This window comes from Ovis canadensis, chromosome 2 (genome assembly GCF_042477335.2).
Source record: "Ovis canadensis isolate MfBH-ARS-UI-01 breed Bighorn chromosome 2, ARS-UI_OviCan_v2, whole genome shotgun sequence".
Taxonomy (NCBI): Eukaryota; Metazoa; Chordata; class Mammalia; order Artiodactyla; family Bovidae; genus Ovis; species Ovis canadensis.
The window spans coordinates 33,858,614-33,879,214 of NC_091246.1; the positions used below are offsets into that span (position 1 = coordinate 33,858,614).

At 34.9% G+C, this 20,601-nt stretch overlaps 1 protein-coding gene across 8 annotated transcripts in view; it reads right to left on the reverse strand.

Annotated features, from left to right (window-relative positions):
• Positions 1-20,601, reverse strand: part of NAA35 (N-alpha-acetyltransferase 35, NatC auxiliary subunit) — a 94,312-nt gene that overhangs the window by 17,545 nt on the left and 56,166 nt on the right. For all 8 annotated transcript variants that reach the window (XR_011254267.1, XM_069575802.1, XM_069575801.1 and 5 more), the window contains 3 exons: positions 13,529-13,707; positions 8,454-8,513; positions 5,127-5,233 (listed from right to left, as the gene is read on the reverse strand). Coding sequence is in view for 7 of the 8 variants with exons in the window: in XM_069575802.1 (XP_069431903.1) it covers positions 5,127-5,233; positions 8,454-8,513; positions 13,529-13,707 (346 nt within the window). In the remaining variant the exon portion in view is untranslated. The remainder of the gene's footprint in view (positions 1-5,126; positions 5,234-8,453; positions 8,514-13,528; positions 13,708-20,601) is intronic.

Sequence of the window (20,601 nt, forward strand, 5' to 3'; positions counted from 1 at the left end):
AACACACAATCTTTCTGTAAGGCACACCATAGCCTTCTTGTGCCAGGAACACTAGACACCATATCACTACAACTCAGTGGCCATGAAACTAAAAAATCACCAACAAAAAGCATAAAAACAGGGGCAAATAATTACACTATAAGGCACAAGAAGGTAGAGAGTTGTCTTGTTTGACTTCCACATTGCGTGACTTGAATATTTTGCTACTTTGCACATGTCCATGAAGATGGTAAGAGCAGAGTAAGTAATGATTTAAAGGTTAACAAATATATTCTAGCAAGTAGGCATATTAACAAATATAGAATCTGCAAATAATGAGGATCATACTGTATAATTAATTCTAAATGGACAACGGTAAGTGTGACACTGTAGAATCTAAGTGTTAAAGATTATTAAATAGAGAAGACAAAACACAAATTAAGATGTAGACACTTATTTCACATATATTATATTGCCAAAAATTAAAAAGTCTGATAATGCCTAGACTATGGGGCAGCTGGAATCCTTATACACTGTTGGCTGGCGTACACAATTCATTTAATTATTTTTGAAAGCAATTTCACAAAATTAGTAAAGCTGAATATGCATTTGCCTATGATAAGCAATTAATTTTTTTATGTGCGAAAGGAGTCATAATTCAAAGATGTTCACTACAGCACTGATTTCAATGGTGATAAATTAGAAATAAGGTAAATTTTCAACTGCAGAGAAGCAACAAAATAAACTTCAGTACAAAGTATAGATTTTAACACAATAAATTTGTTGGATAAACTTGGTCAATTTCAACATTCTAATGTTGAAGGAAAAAGTCATGTTGCAAAAGATACATATATATATATATATATCTATACAGACATACACACTGTGACAAAGTTTATGTGAAGTTTAAAAGCATAAAATAACCTGATGTTATTTATGGACACACATATTTGGGCAAAGTGTACAAGTATTCATAAAGGTGAGACACATAAACTGTAGGACCAGAGTAAAGAAAAGGATGGGGTGGGGGAGGGGAATTTGAAATTATAGTCATCAGTTCTCAATATAGCCTAGGTTTCCCTGGTGAGATGCTTTTGAGGGGAACACAAGGTTAAAACTACTTTCATAATAATATTAACATGTTATCTGCCAAAAGCACTCATTCTCTCATAAGTGTACAATGGCTTTTCCAGAGGCTACATGGCAAGCAATACTGCAACAGACTGAAAACAGAAGCAGGTTAAAATAATTCAGTTATATTCTACTAAGGCAGGCTTGAAAGATACTTGCAAAAATGTAAAACAATTCCACTTTTCTCATTAATTTTAATTAAAAAGTTATTTCCCATAAAATATGTCAATATGTGATTTACAAATGTGATGTATGTTTATTAACATGTAATGAGTTTACTGCTTTTCAAAAAGAATAAACATTTTTAAAGTACTGTTTTAGTTTCTAAAATAGTAGGTATCAATAAACAGGACCAATATAAACAAAAGCTATTTGGGTCCTTAAACTCTTTTAAGAATGTAAAGACAAAAAACAGTTGAGAACTGCTACCTTAGATGTTATCTCTAATAAATGAATCCATTAAAATTAGCTTGCCGCTTGAAACCTAAAGCTCAGCATTACTCTTGAGACCTTGCAGTTATTGTTTACTGTCAGGAAGCTTCATCCTTTGATTTTGCATAGCTCATTCTCAGTATATTCACATATATCACCACTTCCAAGAGGCTTTTCAAAACTATCCCATTTATGAGAACCATCTCATCTTTATCTTTCTATACAGTACTTACGACCTGACATTATTTATTTGTTCACAATTTAGTCTTTCCCATTAGAAGGTAAGCTCCCTGTCATCAGGTGTGTCTTTTTCTCTAGAATGCAGAAACGTGTCTGACAACATCAGATACCAAATAAGGGAATTAATAAAATTTACTAACTCATATATTGAGTGTATGAATGTAATAATGTATCAATAATTCATACATTGAGTGTTTATGAAATACTTAATTTTACCAATGACCTTATCAGTAATGGAATTTATAGAAACAAAATTATTAAAAACTCTGCTTAAAATGGATGGTGGTACAGGTGTTTGTCAATTCATATTCTGAATACATGATACATTTAATCACAGAAATTTAAAAATAATTTTTAATGATCTCTATATGCAGAGCACCCCATATTACATATTGAAAACTCTAAAGACTCTAAAAAAAAACCTGTTAGAACTAGTACAAGAATTCAGTAAAGTTGCAGGATACAAACTTAATATACGAAAAAATCTTCAATGTCTATCACAAAGGATTAACCTCTCATAATACACAAGGATTTGTTACAAACTTTCTGAAAAAGTAAACCATTTAATAAAAGTCCATGGGTAAAGGATAAAAAAAAAGGCAATTCACAGAAAAACCATCCCAAATGTCCAATGAACATCATATTAAGTGCTCAAACTGACAAAGAGATATTACTTCTCATTGATATACAAAATTAAAGAATTGATATAAAAAATTAAAGAATGATAACACCTACTACTGCTGGTCAGGATAAAGGAAAATTGTACTCTCTTATATTCCCAGTACAAATATAAATTGTTAAATCTTTCAGAATACAGTCTAATACATATATCAAAATTCAAACTATACATGTCCCCCCCACCCAGTAGTCTCACTCTGTAAAACATATGCATATTATGAAACATTTGGCAGCCATTAAAAAGAATTAACTATGTACTTTGAGATATAAAGTTATGATTACTTTTGAGTAGAAAAATTATAAATACATTTTAAAATTAAACTTTTGACTTAAAAAATCCATAAAAAATAATTAAATGTTCATAATAAAAATAACTGTTTAATGTGATCCCATATATAATCATATATGTATATATCTTATACACAAAGATAACTATGATGATGGTCATCAAAATGAGTTCCAGCTGAGTTATTTAAAACCCTAAAAAATGATGCTGTCAAAGTGAGGCACTCAATGTGTCAGCAAATTTGGAAAACTCAGCAGTGGTCACAGGACTGGAAAGGTCAGTTTTCATTCCAATCCTAAAGAAGGGCAATGCCAAAGAATGCTCAAACTACTGTACAACTGCATTCACCTCACATGCTAGCAATGTTATGCTTAAAATCCTTCATGCTAGGCTTCAGCAGTATGTGAACTGATAACTTCTACACATACAAGCTGGGTTTAGAAAAGGCAGAGGAACCAGAGATTATATTGCCAACATTTGTAGGATCATAAAGAAAGCAAGGGGACTCCAAAAAAACAACTACTTCTTCTTTATTGATTACACCAAAGCCTTTGACTGTGTGGATCCAATAAACTGTGGAAAATTCTTAAAGAGATGGGGATACCAGACCACCTTACCTGTCTCCTGAGAAACCAGTATGAGGGTCAAAAAGCAACAGTTACAACCATACAAGGAACAATGGACTGGTTCAAAATTGGAAAAGGAGTACAAGGTTGTATAGGGTCACCCTGCTTATTTAACTTACATGCAGAGTACTTCACTGGGCTGGATAAATCATAAAACTGGTGTCAAGATTGCTGGGAGAAATATCAACAACCTCAAATATGCAGATAATATCACTTAAATGGTAGAAAGTGAAGAGAACCTAAAGAGCCTCTGGATGAAAGTGCAAGAGGAGAGTGAAAACGCTGGCGTAAAACTCAACATTAAAAAGCTAACATCATGGAGTCCAGTCCCATCACTTCATGGCAAATAAAAGGGGGAAGAGTGGAAACAGTGACAGATTTTCTTGGGCTCCAAAATCACTGCCAACGGTGACAGCCATGAAATGAAAAGACGCATGCTCCTTGGAAGAGAAAGCTATGAAAAACCTAGACAGCGCACTAATAAGCAGACATATCACTTTGCTGACAAAGGTCCATATAATCAAAGCTATGGTTTTTTTTACCAGAAGTCATGTACAGATGTGAGAATTGGCCCATAAAGAAGTCTGATGCTTTCAACTGTGGTGCTGGAGAAGACTCCTGACAGTCCCTTGGACGGCAAGGAGATAAAACTTGTCAATCCTAAAGGAAATCAACCCTAGATGGGCACTGGAAGGACTGCTGCTGAAACTGAAGCTCTAATACTTTGGCCACTTGATGGGAAGAGCTGACTCACTGGAAAAGACCCTGATGCTGGGAAAGGCTGAAGGCAAAGGGAGAAGGGGATGGCAAAGGATGAGATGGTTAGATAGCATCACCGACTCAATGGACATGAATCTGAGCAAACTCTGGGAGATAATGGAGGATAGAGGAGCTAGGCGTGCCACACAGTCTATCGTGTCGTGAAGAGTCAAACTGGACTCTGTGATTGAACAGCAACAACCAACTGTAAAGCACACCACTACATGGCTTTCTTCCTGTTCATGTCCCACCTGCCTACAAACCTGAAAGTTCTCCTGGAATTACCTTCTAAATTACACTGGCATGAATCTTTTTGTCAGGATCAGCTTCTGGAGAACCAACCTGAGACAGGACGGTACCAGAGTTTTATGTGAAACGTTGCACAATTTATTCAACAAATTGAATGCTGAACCACTAACTTTCTTTAAAATATGTGATTTCACACACTATATCTTAACAAATGCTGGTTTCTTTCCTAAGAAATAACATCTCCTTTCTTCTTTTCTCAAGGGAAAGGTCAATAAAGCTGACGTTCTTTTCCAAAAGGCCAATTCAAGTGATCCTTCCAGCTTTTTATGGCAGCATAATTTGGGGAAATGACTCTACCAGCATATAATTAAGGATCAATTATTAGCATTTTCTATTTCTATCTAGACTCAAAATTATTGAGAGGAAATCTTATCTTTTTATAATTATTTCCCAAAGTGTCTACTTAGCACAGTGCTTTGCACACAATAAGGGTCAATACAATTTGCTGAATTTCTGACAAGTCCTTGTAAGCTTTTCTTCTCATACTGGACCCAGTATCAACTTCAGAAAACCTCAATTTAAATTTAAATAATATGTGGCAGAAATCAATTAATTTTACAATAAGAGTAATTTTTTTTTACATGGAGACTTGAATCCAGCTGTTTGTATATCTTTGCCATAAAGGAGCACAGAGAATTTGGGCTTTTAAGAAACATGCAGGCTATACAATGCCTTATGATACTTACTTTGGGGAGAGCACCGGAGGACTGACAAAAGACCGAAGAGCATCTTTCACCATGTCTTGCATGAGATGGATTCCAAAGACCTTTTTGTTATCCACCAGGAAAGTGGTCTTAAAACAAATGTTATATATATTAGTAATGCTGTCACAATCTTGACATATTGTACATGTATTTTTCATTACTGTGACATAAACATACTTCTTTTAAATGTCACAGAATATAAGAGATTAAAATGTAAAAAGCCAGTAGAAAATTTTTATAAATCACTGCTTCCATCTGGGTACTACTTAATCCCTATGTAAGAGTATTTTTACACAGGAGAAGAAATGTGCAGGAAAAAAAAATCTTTCAAGTCAAGGGTAGTAATATCGAACTAGTGAAAATGAAATGACATGTCTGAATATGTCAAATGAGCCAACATACAAGAAAAGGTTTCACAAATTATGAAATATTTAATGGTTATTAATATCAAGCCAGTTGATAACCTATCTCAAATAAATACTTTGGAATACATAAAAACTTTCTGAAAGTGAAAGAAATGTATCTAAAATAATGAATTATTAAAATACATTGTTATTTACAATAATAATATTATTATTATTTACAATCCCACAAAGTCTATTTTCATTTTCATTCAATTCAAAATACAGTAATAATAATTTGTTTTGGCTGTACTAGTTCCTTTGCCTTTCTATATAAATTTTAGAAGTAGTTTGTTGACATCTACAAAACTTCTGCTATAATTTTGAGATTGCTTTGAATCTGTAGATTAATTTCGGGGGAGAACTGACATCTTAAAAAAACATCAATTCTTCCAATTCACAAGTAAGACATATCTATTTATTTAAGCCTCCTTTGATGTCTTTATGTCTTTCATTATTACTTTGTAGTTTTTTAGTATACAGGTTCTCCAAACAGGTGCTGGACTTACCTCTACGTACTTCATTCTTGAGATTTAATATAAATAGTACTGCTTTAAAGTTTTTGGTTTGCATTGTTCATTGCAAGTATATAGAAATACAACTGCTTTCTGTACAGTGGTATCATATCCTCTGATTTTGTAAAACTTATCAGGTCTAGGAACTTCTTTGCAGATTCCTTGGTACTCTACATAGATAATCATGCTGTCTATAAAGAAATATTATTTCTTACTTTCTCAAATATATGTCTTTTATTTCTTTTCATGCCTCTTTTCATTGGCTAAGACTTCCAGTACCACACTGAGTAAAGTGGAGTGATGAGACTGGACATCCTTGCTTTCTTCCCAATCAAAGGAGAAAATAACTTACTCTTTCATCATTAAGTGTGATGTTAGCTATAGGTTTTTTGCACATGCTCTTTATCAGATTAAAGAAGTTCTCTTCCTAGTTTTGCTGAGAGTTTTGCAACATCATCAATGGATGCTGATTTTGTCAAATAGATTTCCTGAATCTATTGAGACTTTATATTATATGGTAAATTATACTTTAAACATTGAGCCAGGCTTGCATTCCTGTAATAAAATGTACTTGATTATAATGTATTTTCTTTTTTTATACATTGGTAGATTTGATCTCAGTTCACTCACTCAGTCGTGTCCGACTCTTTGCGACCCCACGAATCGCAGCACGCCAGGCCTCCCTGTCCATCACCAACTCCCGGAGTTTACTCAAACTCATGTCCATCAAGTCGGTAATGCCATCCAGCCATCTCATCCTCTGTTATCCCCTTCTCCTCCTGCCTCCAATCCCTCCCAGCATCACAGTCTTTTCTAATGAGTCAACTCTTCGCATGAGGTGGCCAAAGTATTGGAGTTTCAGCTTTAGCATCAGTCCTTCCAATGAACACCCTGGACTGATCTCCTTTAGGATGGACTGGTTGGATCTCCTTGCAGTCCAAGGGACTCTCAAGAGTCTTCTCCAACACCACAGTTCAAAAGCATCAATTCTTTGGCGCTCAGCCTTCTTCACAGTCCAACTCTCACATCCATACATGACTACTGGAAAACCATAGCCTTGACTAGAGGGACCTTTGTTGGCAAAGTAATGTCTCTGCTTTTGAATATGCTATCTAGGTTGGTTATAACTTTCCTTCCAAGGAGTAAGCGTCTTTTAATTTCATGGCTGCAATCACCACCTGCAGTGATTTTGGAGCCCAGAAAAATAAAGTCTGACACCGTTTCCACTGTTTCCCCATCTATTTGCCATGAAGTGATAGGATTGGATGCCATGATCTTCGTTTTCTGAATGTTGAGCTTTAAGCCAACTTTTTCACTCTCCTCTTTCACTTTCATCAAGAGGCTTTGGTAATACTTTAATTCTTATGTTTTTAAGGGATATAGGTCTATAGTTTTCTAAGCCTGAAATGTCTCTGTCTGGTTTTGGTATTGAGGCAATGCAGGCCTCATATGATGTGTTCTTGCCTCTTCTATTTTCTGGAAGAGTCTGTGTGTAGAACTGGCCTGGAGTTTTGTTTAAAGACTTTTAACTGTGAACACAATTTCTCAGATTGATACCGGAGTATTCAAATTGTCTACCTCTTGAAGGGGCACTGGTAGTGTCCCTCACAGAACTGGTCCATTTCACTTAAGTTTTTCATTTATGGATATAGAGTTATTTAGAATATTCTATATTATCCTTTTAATTTGTTTAGGATATATAATAATTCCTAATATTATTTATCTGTATCTTTTTTTATTCTTGGTCTGTCTTGATAGAGATTCATCAATTTTAGAACCAGCTCTTGGCTGTAATGATTTTATCTGTTATTTGTCTCTTTCCTATTTTACACATTTCGGCTCTTATCTTTATTTTCTGCTGCTTGTTTCTAGTTCAATTTGCTCTTCTTTTTCTATATTTTTAAAGTAGAAGCTTAAATTATAATTTCTGACCTTTCTTTCATATAAACATTTAGTTCTATACTAAGTACTGCTTTAACTGTATCCCACAAAGTCTGATATATTTTCATTTTCATTCAGTTCAAAATAATTTCTAATTACCATCAACACTTCCTCTTTGACTCACAGGTTCTTTAGAAGTGTGTTAATTTTCAAACACTTGGAAAATTTTCCAGATACATCTGTTACTGATTACTAGTTTAACTCCAAAATAGTCAGAGAGCATACTTTCTATGATTTCAATTTTTTTTCACTTACTAAGATTTGTTTTCTGGCCCAGACTATGATCTTAATGAATGTCTAACACTATAACTCAATACTTCTATTCCAAAAATATAACACTAACCATGGAATCCCTTTAGAAGCATCCACCTTTTATTCCATAATAAATAAAACACTGTCAATACCCATTATTTGCTGTTTAAAAAACTATTTTGATACTAAGTGGAACTTACTTGTAACAGAGATCTTGAAAGAACACAAGGTGATTGTTCACTAAATTCACAGAAAAAATCCTAAAAGATACACAGAAGAAAAGTAATGTCATTAATAGATTAAATAAAAGTCGAAAATGCTTGCATATAGAGTGTAATTTTTACTAGATCTTCTGGGAATGATACACTATCAAAATTAAAATAAGACAGATTTCTAATGATCATTTCTATAAGAATTGTCTATTTGTATGAATGGAATGGGCTTCCTTGGTGGTTTGGCTGCAAAGAAGCCACCTGCCAAAGCAGGAGACAGGAGTTTGACCCCTGGGTTGAAGAGAGCCCCCGGAGAAACAAATGGCAACCAACTATAGTATTCTGGCCTGGAAAATCCCATGGACAGAGGAGCCTGGCAACCTACAGCCCATGGAGTCACAAAGAGTTGGACATGACTTAGTGACTAAACAACAACAAAAGGTATTAGGAACATGATGTACTGTGGCTCTTGAGAGACTGGGAGTCTGTCAGGTCAAGGAAGAGTTCGTTTTGTATCAAAATGCTGCCCAGCTTAGGACTGCCTTCGCAGTCTGGTGGTTAAGAATCTGCCTGCCAGTGTAGGAGATGGAAGTTTGATCCCTGCATTGGGAAGAACAACTGCAGGAAGAATGGCAACCCACTCCAGTATTCTTGTCTGGGAAATCCCATGGACAAAGCCTGGTTGGGCTACAGTCCATTTGGCTGCAAAACAGTTGGATACAACTTAGCAACTAAACAACAAAAACAACACAAATGGAACAATGGATAATTTTAGAACCTAAAAAAAATTATTTTAACAAACTGATGAATAATAGTTATTATGTAGATACCAACATTAAATTTTTATGTCATGAAAATAATAGTATTAATACTAATTTACTAACTAAAGACAGAGGTTTATTTCCTACTTCATAGAAATAAATACCAAGTAATCAAGCTAACTGAATTCATTCACTTTTCTCACAATTTTTACACCTTACCCACACTCCTCAAAGTGAATATTCTGCATCAGAGAGATGCTACTATTTTATATTACAAAGAAAATTAAAATAACTTATACCACAGAAAATTCCTCAACTTTAGCCTCTAAACTAACTCTATACACAACTGTACCCAGATCCTTTAGTTGTCTATTTTAACAACAGATATCCTACACCTGTATAAAAGGATCTCATTCCTTTGGCTTTTTCACAATCATCACACACTGTCAACTATCCATATTTTGCTCTCCTAGGTATTAAAATTCCTCCGCTTTACCAGATCATTCCCATTTTCATTTAAATACTCATTTCTCTCATCTTTAAAAAGAAAAGATTATCACACGATCCCACATTTTCCTCTCAATTGCTGTCTTCTCAGCCAAACTTTCTGAAGAAGTTGGCTGTACCCACCGTCTCTACTCCTCTTCAACACATGTAACCTGATTCTTTGCTCTAGGCACCACTTGCCCCCCATTACCAACTTCAAAGGACACTGAGTTTGGACCTTATTTATCTCCTTCATTCAATTATTCAACAGCATGACTTCCTCCTTGAAAAATCTTTAAATGACTTTCACATGTTTCTTCCTCTGGGTACTTCTCAGTTTGTTCTGTAGATTCAAAGTTTAGTTTCAGACAACCTTCTTTTCTTAATCTATATACTCTTCTCCTCATAAAAATTAAAACATAAACACTCATGCTTCAATTACTATCTATACTGTAATAATTCTAAAATTTTAACTCTTAAGCACAGATCTCTAAATTCTACCCATAAGTCATTATCGGTTCAATATCTCTACTTAAATATTTTAAATATACCTCAAACTTTCTTCCCTAAGACCCCCATTTGACTCTCAAGTTCCTTAGAGAATTTCCCCCTTTGAGTGAACAGCACCAAATATGCATGTAGACTTGCAAGGCAGAAGCCTAGAGAACTTACTGAGAGCTCTTTCACGCCCCATATTTAACTCATCAACCAATATTCTATCAACTTAACTCACTATGGACTACACAGGTCCTTGGAATTCTCCAGGCCAGAATACTGGAGTAGGTAGCCTTTCCCCTCTCCAGGGGATCTTCCCAACCCAGGGACTGCACCCAGGTCTCCCGCATTGCAGGTGGATTCTTTACCAGCTGAGCCACAAAGGAAGCCCAAGAATACTGGAATGGGTAGCCTATCCCTTCTCCAGCAGATTTTCCCGATACAGGAATTGAACCAGTGTCTCCTGCACTGCAGGCAGATTCTTTACCAACTGAGCTATCAGGGAAGCCTTTTCGCTCACAGACAGCTGTAACAATGACAATCTCATCATCTCCCTGCCATCCTTCCAGTCCAAGTGACAATCCTTTCTACATTGGACTGTGGTAATGATTTCCTTATTTATCTCACTGTGTTTACTCTGCTGTTATTCAGTAGCTGAGTTGTGTCTGACTCTTTGTGACCCACTGGACTGCAGCATACCAGGATTCCCTGTTCTTCACTACCTCTCAGAGTTTACTCAGATTCATGTCCACTGGGTCAGTGATGCTATCTAACCACCTCATCCTCTGCTGCCCTCTTCTCCTTTTGCCTTCAATCTTTCTCAGCATCAGGATCTTTTCCAATGAGTCTGCTCTTTCCATCAGGTGGCCAAAATATTGGAGCTTCAGCTTCAGCAATCCTTCCAATGAATATTCAGGGGTGATTTCCTTTATGACTGACTGGTTTGATCTCCTTGCAGTCTAAGAGACTCTCAAGAGTCTTCCCCAGCACCGCAATTCGAAGGCATCAATTCTTCAGAGTGCAGCCTTCTTCATGGTCCAACTCTCATATCCATACATGACTACTGGAAAAACCCTAACTTCAATTATATGGACCTTTGTCAGCCAAGAGATGTCTCTGCTTTGTAATATGCTGCCTAGGCTCACCATAGCTTTCCTTCCAAGGAGAAAACGTTTTTAAATTTCATGGTTGCAGTCACTGTTCACGGTGATTTCGGAGCCCAAGAAAATAAAATCTGTCAATGCTTCCACTTTCCCCCCATCTATTTGCCATGAAGTGATGGGACAGATGCCATGATCTTAGTTTTTGGAATGTTGAATTTTAAGGCAGCTTTTTCACTGTCCTCTTTCACCCTCATCAAGAGGCTCTTTAGTTCCTCCTCACTTTTTGCCAATAGGGTGGAATTATCTGTGTAACTGAGGTTGTTGATATTTCTCCTAGCAATCTTGATTCCAGCTTGTAACTCACCCAGCCCGGCATTTTGCATGAAGTACTCTGCACAGAAGTTAAATGAACAGAGTACAATATACAGTCTTCTTGTACTCCTTTCACTTGTATTCTTTTCCCAATTTTGAACCAGTCTATCATTCCATGTAAGGTTCTAACTGTTGCTTCTTCACCTGCATAGAGATTTCTCAGGAGACAGGTAACGTGGTCTGGTATTCCCATCTCTAAGAATTTTCCATAGTTGTCATGATCCACATAGCCAAAGGCTTTGGTGTAGTCAGTAAAGCAGAATTAGATGTTTTTCTGGAATTCCCTTTGCTTTATGAGCCTGCGAATGTTGGCAATTTGATCTATGGTTCCTCTGCCTTTTCTAAACTCAGCTTGGACATCTAGAAGTTCTCAGTTCACGTACTGCTGAAGCCTAGCTTGGATTTTAAGCATAACCATACTAGTACGTGAAATGAGCACAACTGTATGGTAGTTTGTACATTCTTTGGCACTGTCCTTCTTTGGGATCGGAATGAAAACTGACCTTTTGCAGTCCTTATACTGACTGCAGCACTTTAACAGCATCATCTTTTAGGATCTGAAATAGCTCAACCGGAATTCCATTACCTCCACTAGCCTTGTTTGTGGCAATGCTTCCTATGGCTGACTTGACTTTAGATTCTAGGATTTTAGACTGTAGGTGGGTGAGTGACCACAGCATCGTGGCTATCTGTGTGATGAAGATCTTTCTTGTACATTTCTTCTGTGTATTCCTGCCACCTTTTAAAATTCTTCTGCTTCTGTCAGGTCTTTACATTTCTGTCCTTTATTATGCTATCCCTGCATGAAATGTACCTGTCAGATCTTAGCTTCACCATCACTTCTTTAAAAAAGCCTTCTCTGATCATTTAGGTCAATTCCTTCATTATATGCTGTATGTTATAGCTCCCAGTTCCTTTCCCTCATACTGCTCATAATGGGTTGTAATTTTATAAACATTCATGTGATTTATTTGATCAATTTCTATAGCACATTACAGCCCCATGACAAGATGAATGATATACTTTCCCTCATCACTGTATATATTAGCACACAAAAAAAAGCACACTGGCTGAATGTATGTATGTGTGAATGTATGTATACTCACTATCACAGTTTGTACTCAATTTCTTATTCCTAGTGCACATTCCTAACCGGATATATTCTATATAGTCCATTACTTACCTCATTTAAACTAGGTATATATATTATTACTCCATAGCTGTCAAAAGTATCATCATATGGGTTCCCAATATATGGACTTTCCTTCACTAATATCACTATTCTCCCCCTTACCATTGTTTCTGCCCTATATGCAAAATACCAAAAAATACCGAAAATGCAGAAAAAATGCAAAAAACAAACTATCATATAGCTTTCCACTATTTATATATTTATAAGTAGTTGTAATTAATATTTTGGTATCTGTTATTTGTATATTATTTATTGACATGAAAACATATTCAAGATAGAGATTACTGATGAAAAAGCAAGTTACTATCAATTTTTTATGAGAAAACATACATATGCATATATATGTATACATTAACAAACATTTTTTTATATGAAAGGTTTAGCATAGAATTGAGGGTTCAAACTGCCATTCTTTGAGTGAATTACCTAACTTCTCCACATTTTAGGTTCTTAATCTCTAGAACGGGTAGTATAAAATCCTTGAGGATTAAATACAGAAAGAAAAATAATATACACAAACACTTAATTCTCCAGATATCACAGCTAATAGGTGAGGAGCATTATTTACCCTTGCAAGGGTCTCTAAAACATAATAAGCTATTCTGCTATTAAATCAAAGCTATATTCCAGAATAGAGACTTGATTTGTACTTACCAAGATACAATGTAAATTTGTTAAATTGACCACCTCACAGACAGTTTTTATTCTATCTATCAATCTTGCAAAATAGTTGACCATTTCTTCTCTTTTAATTATTTTTGCATATCGAGGGAAGGTGGGTGGAAGTAGTCTCTGGTTAACAAGTGGCTCAAAACCCATCATAATGGGATGATCTGCAAAGGAAAAAAGTTAACATTTTCACTATTTCTATGAATTTTAACCTCAAATACTGCCTAAATACATAAAGAAAAATGTCAGTTTCAAAGCATCTCTAAATTCTGATCACAGTATCCTCTAAAGGGATTTTATAATTTACAATTAATGTATCTTTACACATGTTTTTTAAAGGAAATAAGCAGATTTAACAACCTAAAATTATACTTCCTTCCTACATAGTGGTGGTATTGGTGACAGAGAGAGGCTTCTACCTCAAAATTAACTCCAAGCCAAGAGTGGGATAAAATGAGTTAACATATTCTCTCAAAATAAATAAAATAAAAGGGCAATGGTGTATTAACTATGAGACTGTGAATAAAGGTTTCAAATGGGAACACAAATGGAGGCTTGTCTTCCTTTCAGTTTCTGGACTGCAGAAGCAATTCACACTGGACTACATAGCAATGCAAAGCGGAAGAGAACAGGTGCACTCCATCCCCATGAGTCTGGAATGCATTTGGCACTGAGATGCAATTCCATAAACTCACAATGAAAATAACATATCACAAGAGACCTAAGGGAAACTTTCTCTCTCCCACTCTGTCCTCTGGTGATTCCACTTTTCACACTAGTACAAAGCTCCAATGAAGTCTTTAGCTTGAAATTTCCTGCCACTTTCATAGAAAAAAAATTTGTACTCCAATGGAGTATGCATTGTCAGATTGATTCTATGGGAGTTATTTTACACAGCTAGAAATTGTAGGTAACTGATAAATATGAAATTCTGTTTCACTCTACAGAAAAAAGTTTTACCTATTTATAATTTATTTCAGTATTCCACTACTCTATAAAAATGTGTTTTATTTCATGTCATTGAATGAGTTTAACAAAATCCTTAACCCACGTTTACTTTTTTATCTGTATGAGAATCATGGTTTTATCTTTGTTTGAAAATCATCTTTTCCTGAATTGTAAGCAGATTCTTTACCTACTGAACCATCTGGGAACCCCCTGAAAATCATCTTTTAAACCTCCCCATTTCCTAAGCAATATATGATATAAGCAAGCACTGTGTCATATTCTTTTACACCTCTTTACTTATACAAATTATTCTACTGTAAAACCTACCCCTTTCTTCTTAACCTGAACTTGATATAGCCTGAATTCTCTCTCAACATTGGTCCATCCAATGATGTATATATAATATATATATATAATACACACACACACACACTTCTTTGTATGTACACTATTATACTGTCTACATGGGATTATAGCATTTGTCCAAGTTCTTTTGAAAGCCAGAACAGGGTTGGATTCCATACACTAAATACCTGGCTCATAACAGACACTGGATACTTGTTTGCTGAATGACAAGATATACATGCTCAAAATAAAACAAAAGGCTGCTACCATTATAACAGTTTGAACTTCTGATTTATATTATTTCATTGAGAACTAAGGTAAAAGCAGTAGTAATGATGCTGTAAGAAGCTTCTTTACCATATAAATATGAATACATTTCAGACTTTAATGATAAATGCACAGAATCCAGATACTTAAATGCTATATTACTGATTTTCATTCAAAGTATTCTCATATGCACCTAAAATGATTACCCAGGAATATGCCTTTATTCTTAAAAAATTTATTTTTAGGCTTAAGCCACAAACAGAAGATAAACAGATAATAGCCACTCATGAAAATTTATATGGAAAGAAGTAAATATTAATGGGAAATGGATAACAAACACGATATATTCTGAATTCAATTTTATACAAACAAAAAAGTGCAATATAAAACAGTATTAACTTTTGAAACTAACTAAGCTGTCCTGCACAGATGATGCTAAGCAGCATTCCTGACTCTGCCCTCTAAATACCAGTTCAGTTGAGTTCAGTCGCTCAGTTGTGTCTGACTCTTTGTGACCCCACGAACCGCAATTCCCGGAGTCCACCCAAACCCATGTCCATTGAGTCAGTGATGCCATCCAACCATCTCATCCTCTATCGTCCCCTTCTCCTCCTGCCCTCAATCTTTCCCAGCATCCGGGTCTTTTCAAATGAGCCAGCTCTTTGCATCAGGTGGCCAAAATATTGAAGTTTTAGCTTCACCATCAGGCCTTCCAATGAACACTCAGGACTGATCTCCTTTAGGATGGACTGGTTGGATCTCCTTGCAGGCCAAGGGACTCTCAAGAGTCTTCTCCAACACCAGAGTTCAAAAGCATCAATTCTTCGGCGCTCAGCTTTCTTTATAGTCCAACTCTCACATCCATATTATGACCACTGGAAAAACCATAGCCAGTAGTAACCTCCTAATTGTGAAAAGGATCCAGACATTGCCAGATGTCCCTGGGAAGCCCCAATTGAGAAACACTGGTCTAGAGGAACATAAACAGCAACTATAATTTAGTGAGAATAAATTCAGAATGTAATAGGAGCATCTTATTCATGTAAAAATTAGATGAACAATTTCACAGAAGTCTAAGAAAAGAGCTAACAAATGAAAATATTAATCAGCACAAAGTATTCCAAGTATATTAAAGGCATGGAGGACAGATAAAATGGCTCCTTTTCTTTTTCCCTTAGGGAGCTACAATTTTTCCAAGTGATAATTTATTGGAACTCAGAAGTAAAAATAGATGCATATAAATAGACTTGGGGACAAAATCCCTAGGCACAGAATTCAGATCTGCATGCTTCTCTCTATTCTCTACACACATTTAAATCCTCTCCTCCCCACCACATGTTTTTGGACATAGTCCTTATTAATAGTTAAGTGCTAAAGTAGTTCCTAGTAGCTATTTTTAAGTCTCAGCTGTTTGGTGAATCTCATGCCTAGGGACTCTGTAACTATCCTATACAACACACAGTAATTTGCCTAACTAGAAAAGAGCATAAGAACTGAGATGTAATAAGAGATCAAAGTCTTTATTCAATGTATACTACAGCGGAGGAGGAGCAGGGATAAAAACCAAGCTGGAGTTTGCATCTGACTTCATGACAACACAAACTACAGAAAGTTAGTTTCAGCACACCCAACCGTGATCCCCCAGAATAAACTGCTCTAACATTTTCCCACTAAACGCTTCTTACTAAAATAGCCTGGATAACCCTTACTAAATGAACCCAGAGAAGAAGCAAATTCATATCACTTTCTACTCAATGTGTACTATGCTCAGTAAAGATTTCCTGAATTAAACTAAATCCAGATCCAACAAGTCAACTTCTAGAATCTCTTCTGATTTTACAAGTCTGTAGGTGTAAAAAAATTACCTTGGTTTTCCAGTTAAAACACTTCCCTTTACACCAGAACTCTTATAAGGATAAAATAATAAAGTATAATTACTATATTCAAAATATTATGGCATATTGGTTTAGAGTGTTTTAGTTGCTAAAGTTCTTGCTAGAAAATTGACCTTCATTATCAATAGCATAAAAGTATTACAAATAGCACAAGGTCTGTGGATAAAAGATTTACAGTAACAATGTGCTGTGATTTAACTTAAAAGGTTATTTTAAAATTAATTAGATGCCAAAATCAAAGATCTGGAAGTGTCTAAGTGAAAAGAGACAGAGATGTTACATCATTTTTGGACAACGTATCTCTCCCGAGTTATACAGGCAATTTACAGTCAGACTTACAGAAGTAAGTTTTCCATGCCCTGAAGTTGAAAACAATTCTAGAAAACAATGCAGAAGCTGCTGAGGTTAATATTGTACTGTGCTTCTTGACTTCCCTTTATAAAATCATAACATCATGCTATGTGAAGTACACTAAACACAAAAGGACAAACATTGTATGATTCTGCTTATATGAGGTACCTAGAGTAGTCAAACTCAGAGACAGGAAGTAGAATCGTAGTTGTCTGGGACTGAAAGAGGGGGAAATGAAGATTTATTATTTAATGAGTATGGAGTTTTGCGTCAATAAGATAAAAACTTCTGGATATGGACAGCGGTGACAGCTGCACAACAATGTAAATTTACTTAATGCCACTGAATTGCACATGAAATTGTACATAAAATGTTAAAATGGCAAATTTCATGTTATTTCAACACAAAAAAAGTTATGAAAAGGTATTTAACAATTGTTAAACTCAAAAAGCATGGTTTCAATGAACATTCTATCATAATCATTATTGGTCATCTAATATCAGACCTCATTCAAGTTTTGCACACTGTACCAAAAACATACTTCACATCTATATTAGTATCACAAGTTGTATTTAATTTCATTATCTCTTAGTCTCCTGCAATTTAGAGCAGTTCTTCAGCACTTCCTTGGCTTCTATGAGTGACTTTGACAACTTTGAAGACTAACTCACCAATAATTTTGTATACTGTCCTTCAGTGTGGTTTTCTTGTCTCCTTGTGATTAAATTTAAATTATTACTCTTAGGAGTATAAAAGAAGCGACATTATTATCATTTTCATTGTAACCCATCAACAAAATGGAGGTTTTGACTCACTTCTTGTAATGTTTACTGTGATCACTTGATTAAAGTTGGTGTCTGACAGGCCTCGTCACTACTGTTACCTTTTGTCCTTGTAGTTAATAAACAGGTAGGGGTCAGCGGAAAGACAACTAAATATACTCATTAACATCCAACTATCCACTCATTAATTCATCTATTTATATCAGTATGGAAACATGGCTTATCCTTTTATTCAATTGTATATGATCAGAATTATTTATTTTGATGCTCAAGTTGTCCCCAACTTTGTGTGAATGCTCCTCCAAGCTCTTTTGGGTATAACTGACTGGTCCCAACATTCTTTGAACATTTACCCATTTCTGGCTAATTAGACACTCCAGACTCATTCTTCTATCTCTACCTTAGTCCTGGAATCACCTATTCCTCCAAGATGAACTAGTTCCTTTTCTATTTTTTTTCCAGTTTCATTGAGGTATAATTAACAATAAAATTGTAAAGATATTTAAAGTGTGTAACATGATAGTATGACATATGTATACATTTTGAAAGGATTCCCCCAGGAGTTAATTTAACATGTATATCACCTTGAATATTTATTTTCTGGTTTGATGAGAACATGTAAGTTCTACTCTTCTAGCAACTTTCAACTATACAGTTAAGTGTGATCAACTAGAGTCACTGTTTCATACAACAAATATTCAGATCTTACTCATATTCTAACTGATGGCTTGTACCCTTTAGTGAACTCTCTTTATTTCCCTCAGCTTCTGGCAATCATTTTTCTACTGTTTCTATAAATTCTACTTTTCCTAAATTCCACATGTAAGCTTAGATACCAGGCAGTATTTATTTTTCTCGGTCTGCCTTATTTCACTTAGCATAATGCCCTCCAGGTTCATCCATGTTGTCACAAATGACAGTATTTCACTCTGTTAAGGCTAATATTCCACTGTATATATACTGTATTTTATTTATCCACTCATCTATCAATGGGCACTTAGGTTGTTTCCATACCTTATAGTGAATAAAGGTAGAAAAAGCATTGATTGAAAAAGCTTGCTAATAGAAACCGAAAGACATTTAGAAGCAGATAAACCTATACCAGACTACACAGATTTTAAGACAAAGAATATAACAAAAGACAAATAAAGTTATTATGTAATAAGGTAGCCAATTCATCAGAAGATATAATAAATCTGAATATTTATAATGCAACATACAAGCATCTATTATATAAAGTAGATAGTAAGAACTCTAAAAAAGGAAACAATACAATAATACCAGGAGACTTCAATATACCATTTTCAACAATGGATAGATCATTCAGACAGAAAATGAGTTGTTTAAAAAAATTGGAATTAAACTACACATTATATGAAAAGAACCTAACAGACATACACAGAATGTTTCATCCAAGAGCAATACGATACATGCTGTTCTCAAACGCACACTGAACATTCCCCAAAATAGGGTATGACAAGACAGAAAACAAGTCTTAATAAATTAAAGACTGAAATCATACCACTATCCTTTCTGATGAGAATGGTATAAAACCAGAACATGAAAGTTGGAATACCTACAAATATGTGAAAAGTAAACAGCACACTCCTGAACAAGCAACTGGTCAAAGAAGAAAACTAGAAAAATATTTTTTTAAGCCCTGAAACAAATGAAAAAAAAAACAAACAAAAAACAAGAAACAAACAGAAAGCTATAGGATACTGCAAATGCTGTTCTGAGAGAGAAGTTTATAGCAATAATGTATATACTAGGAAATTAGATGTCAAATAACAATTTAACTTTACACCTCAAGATCTAAAAGAATAAATTAAGCTCAAGTCAGCAAAAGGAAGGAAATAAAGATCAGAGTGGAAATAAAGATCAGAGTGGAAATAAATGATAGAAAAAACACTAGAAAAGAACAATAAAACTAAGAGCTAAGTTTTTAAAAAGATAAAATTGAAAAAACTTTATTTACACTTTGTCTTTTGATTGGCGAATTCAGCCCATTTACATTTAACATAATTATTGGTAGTACAGTAATAAACTGTGTGTATGTGTGTGTGTTGTGTGTATATATATAAATGGTATATCAATGACAGTATTGATATAAATGGTATGGACTTAGCATTTTTTGTTTAACTGTTTCTGGTTGTTTTGCAGTCCCTTTGTTCTGTTTTTCTTTCTCATGCTCTCTTTCTTTGTTATTTGATTTTCTGTAGTGGTATGTTTCCTTTCTCTTTCACCTTTTGCATATCTACTATAGGCTTTTGATCTGTAGTTATAATGAGACATGGATAAAATATATTTATCATAGGCTACTTGAAGCTACAAGTAACTTCAAATGCATACAAAAGGTTCCTTCTCTCATATTTATGGTTTTGACTTCAAAATTTGCATCATTTTAAGCTGTGAATCCACTGTAAAGATGAATATTGCATAGGGACCTGGAACGCTAGGTCCATGAATT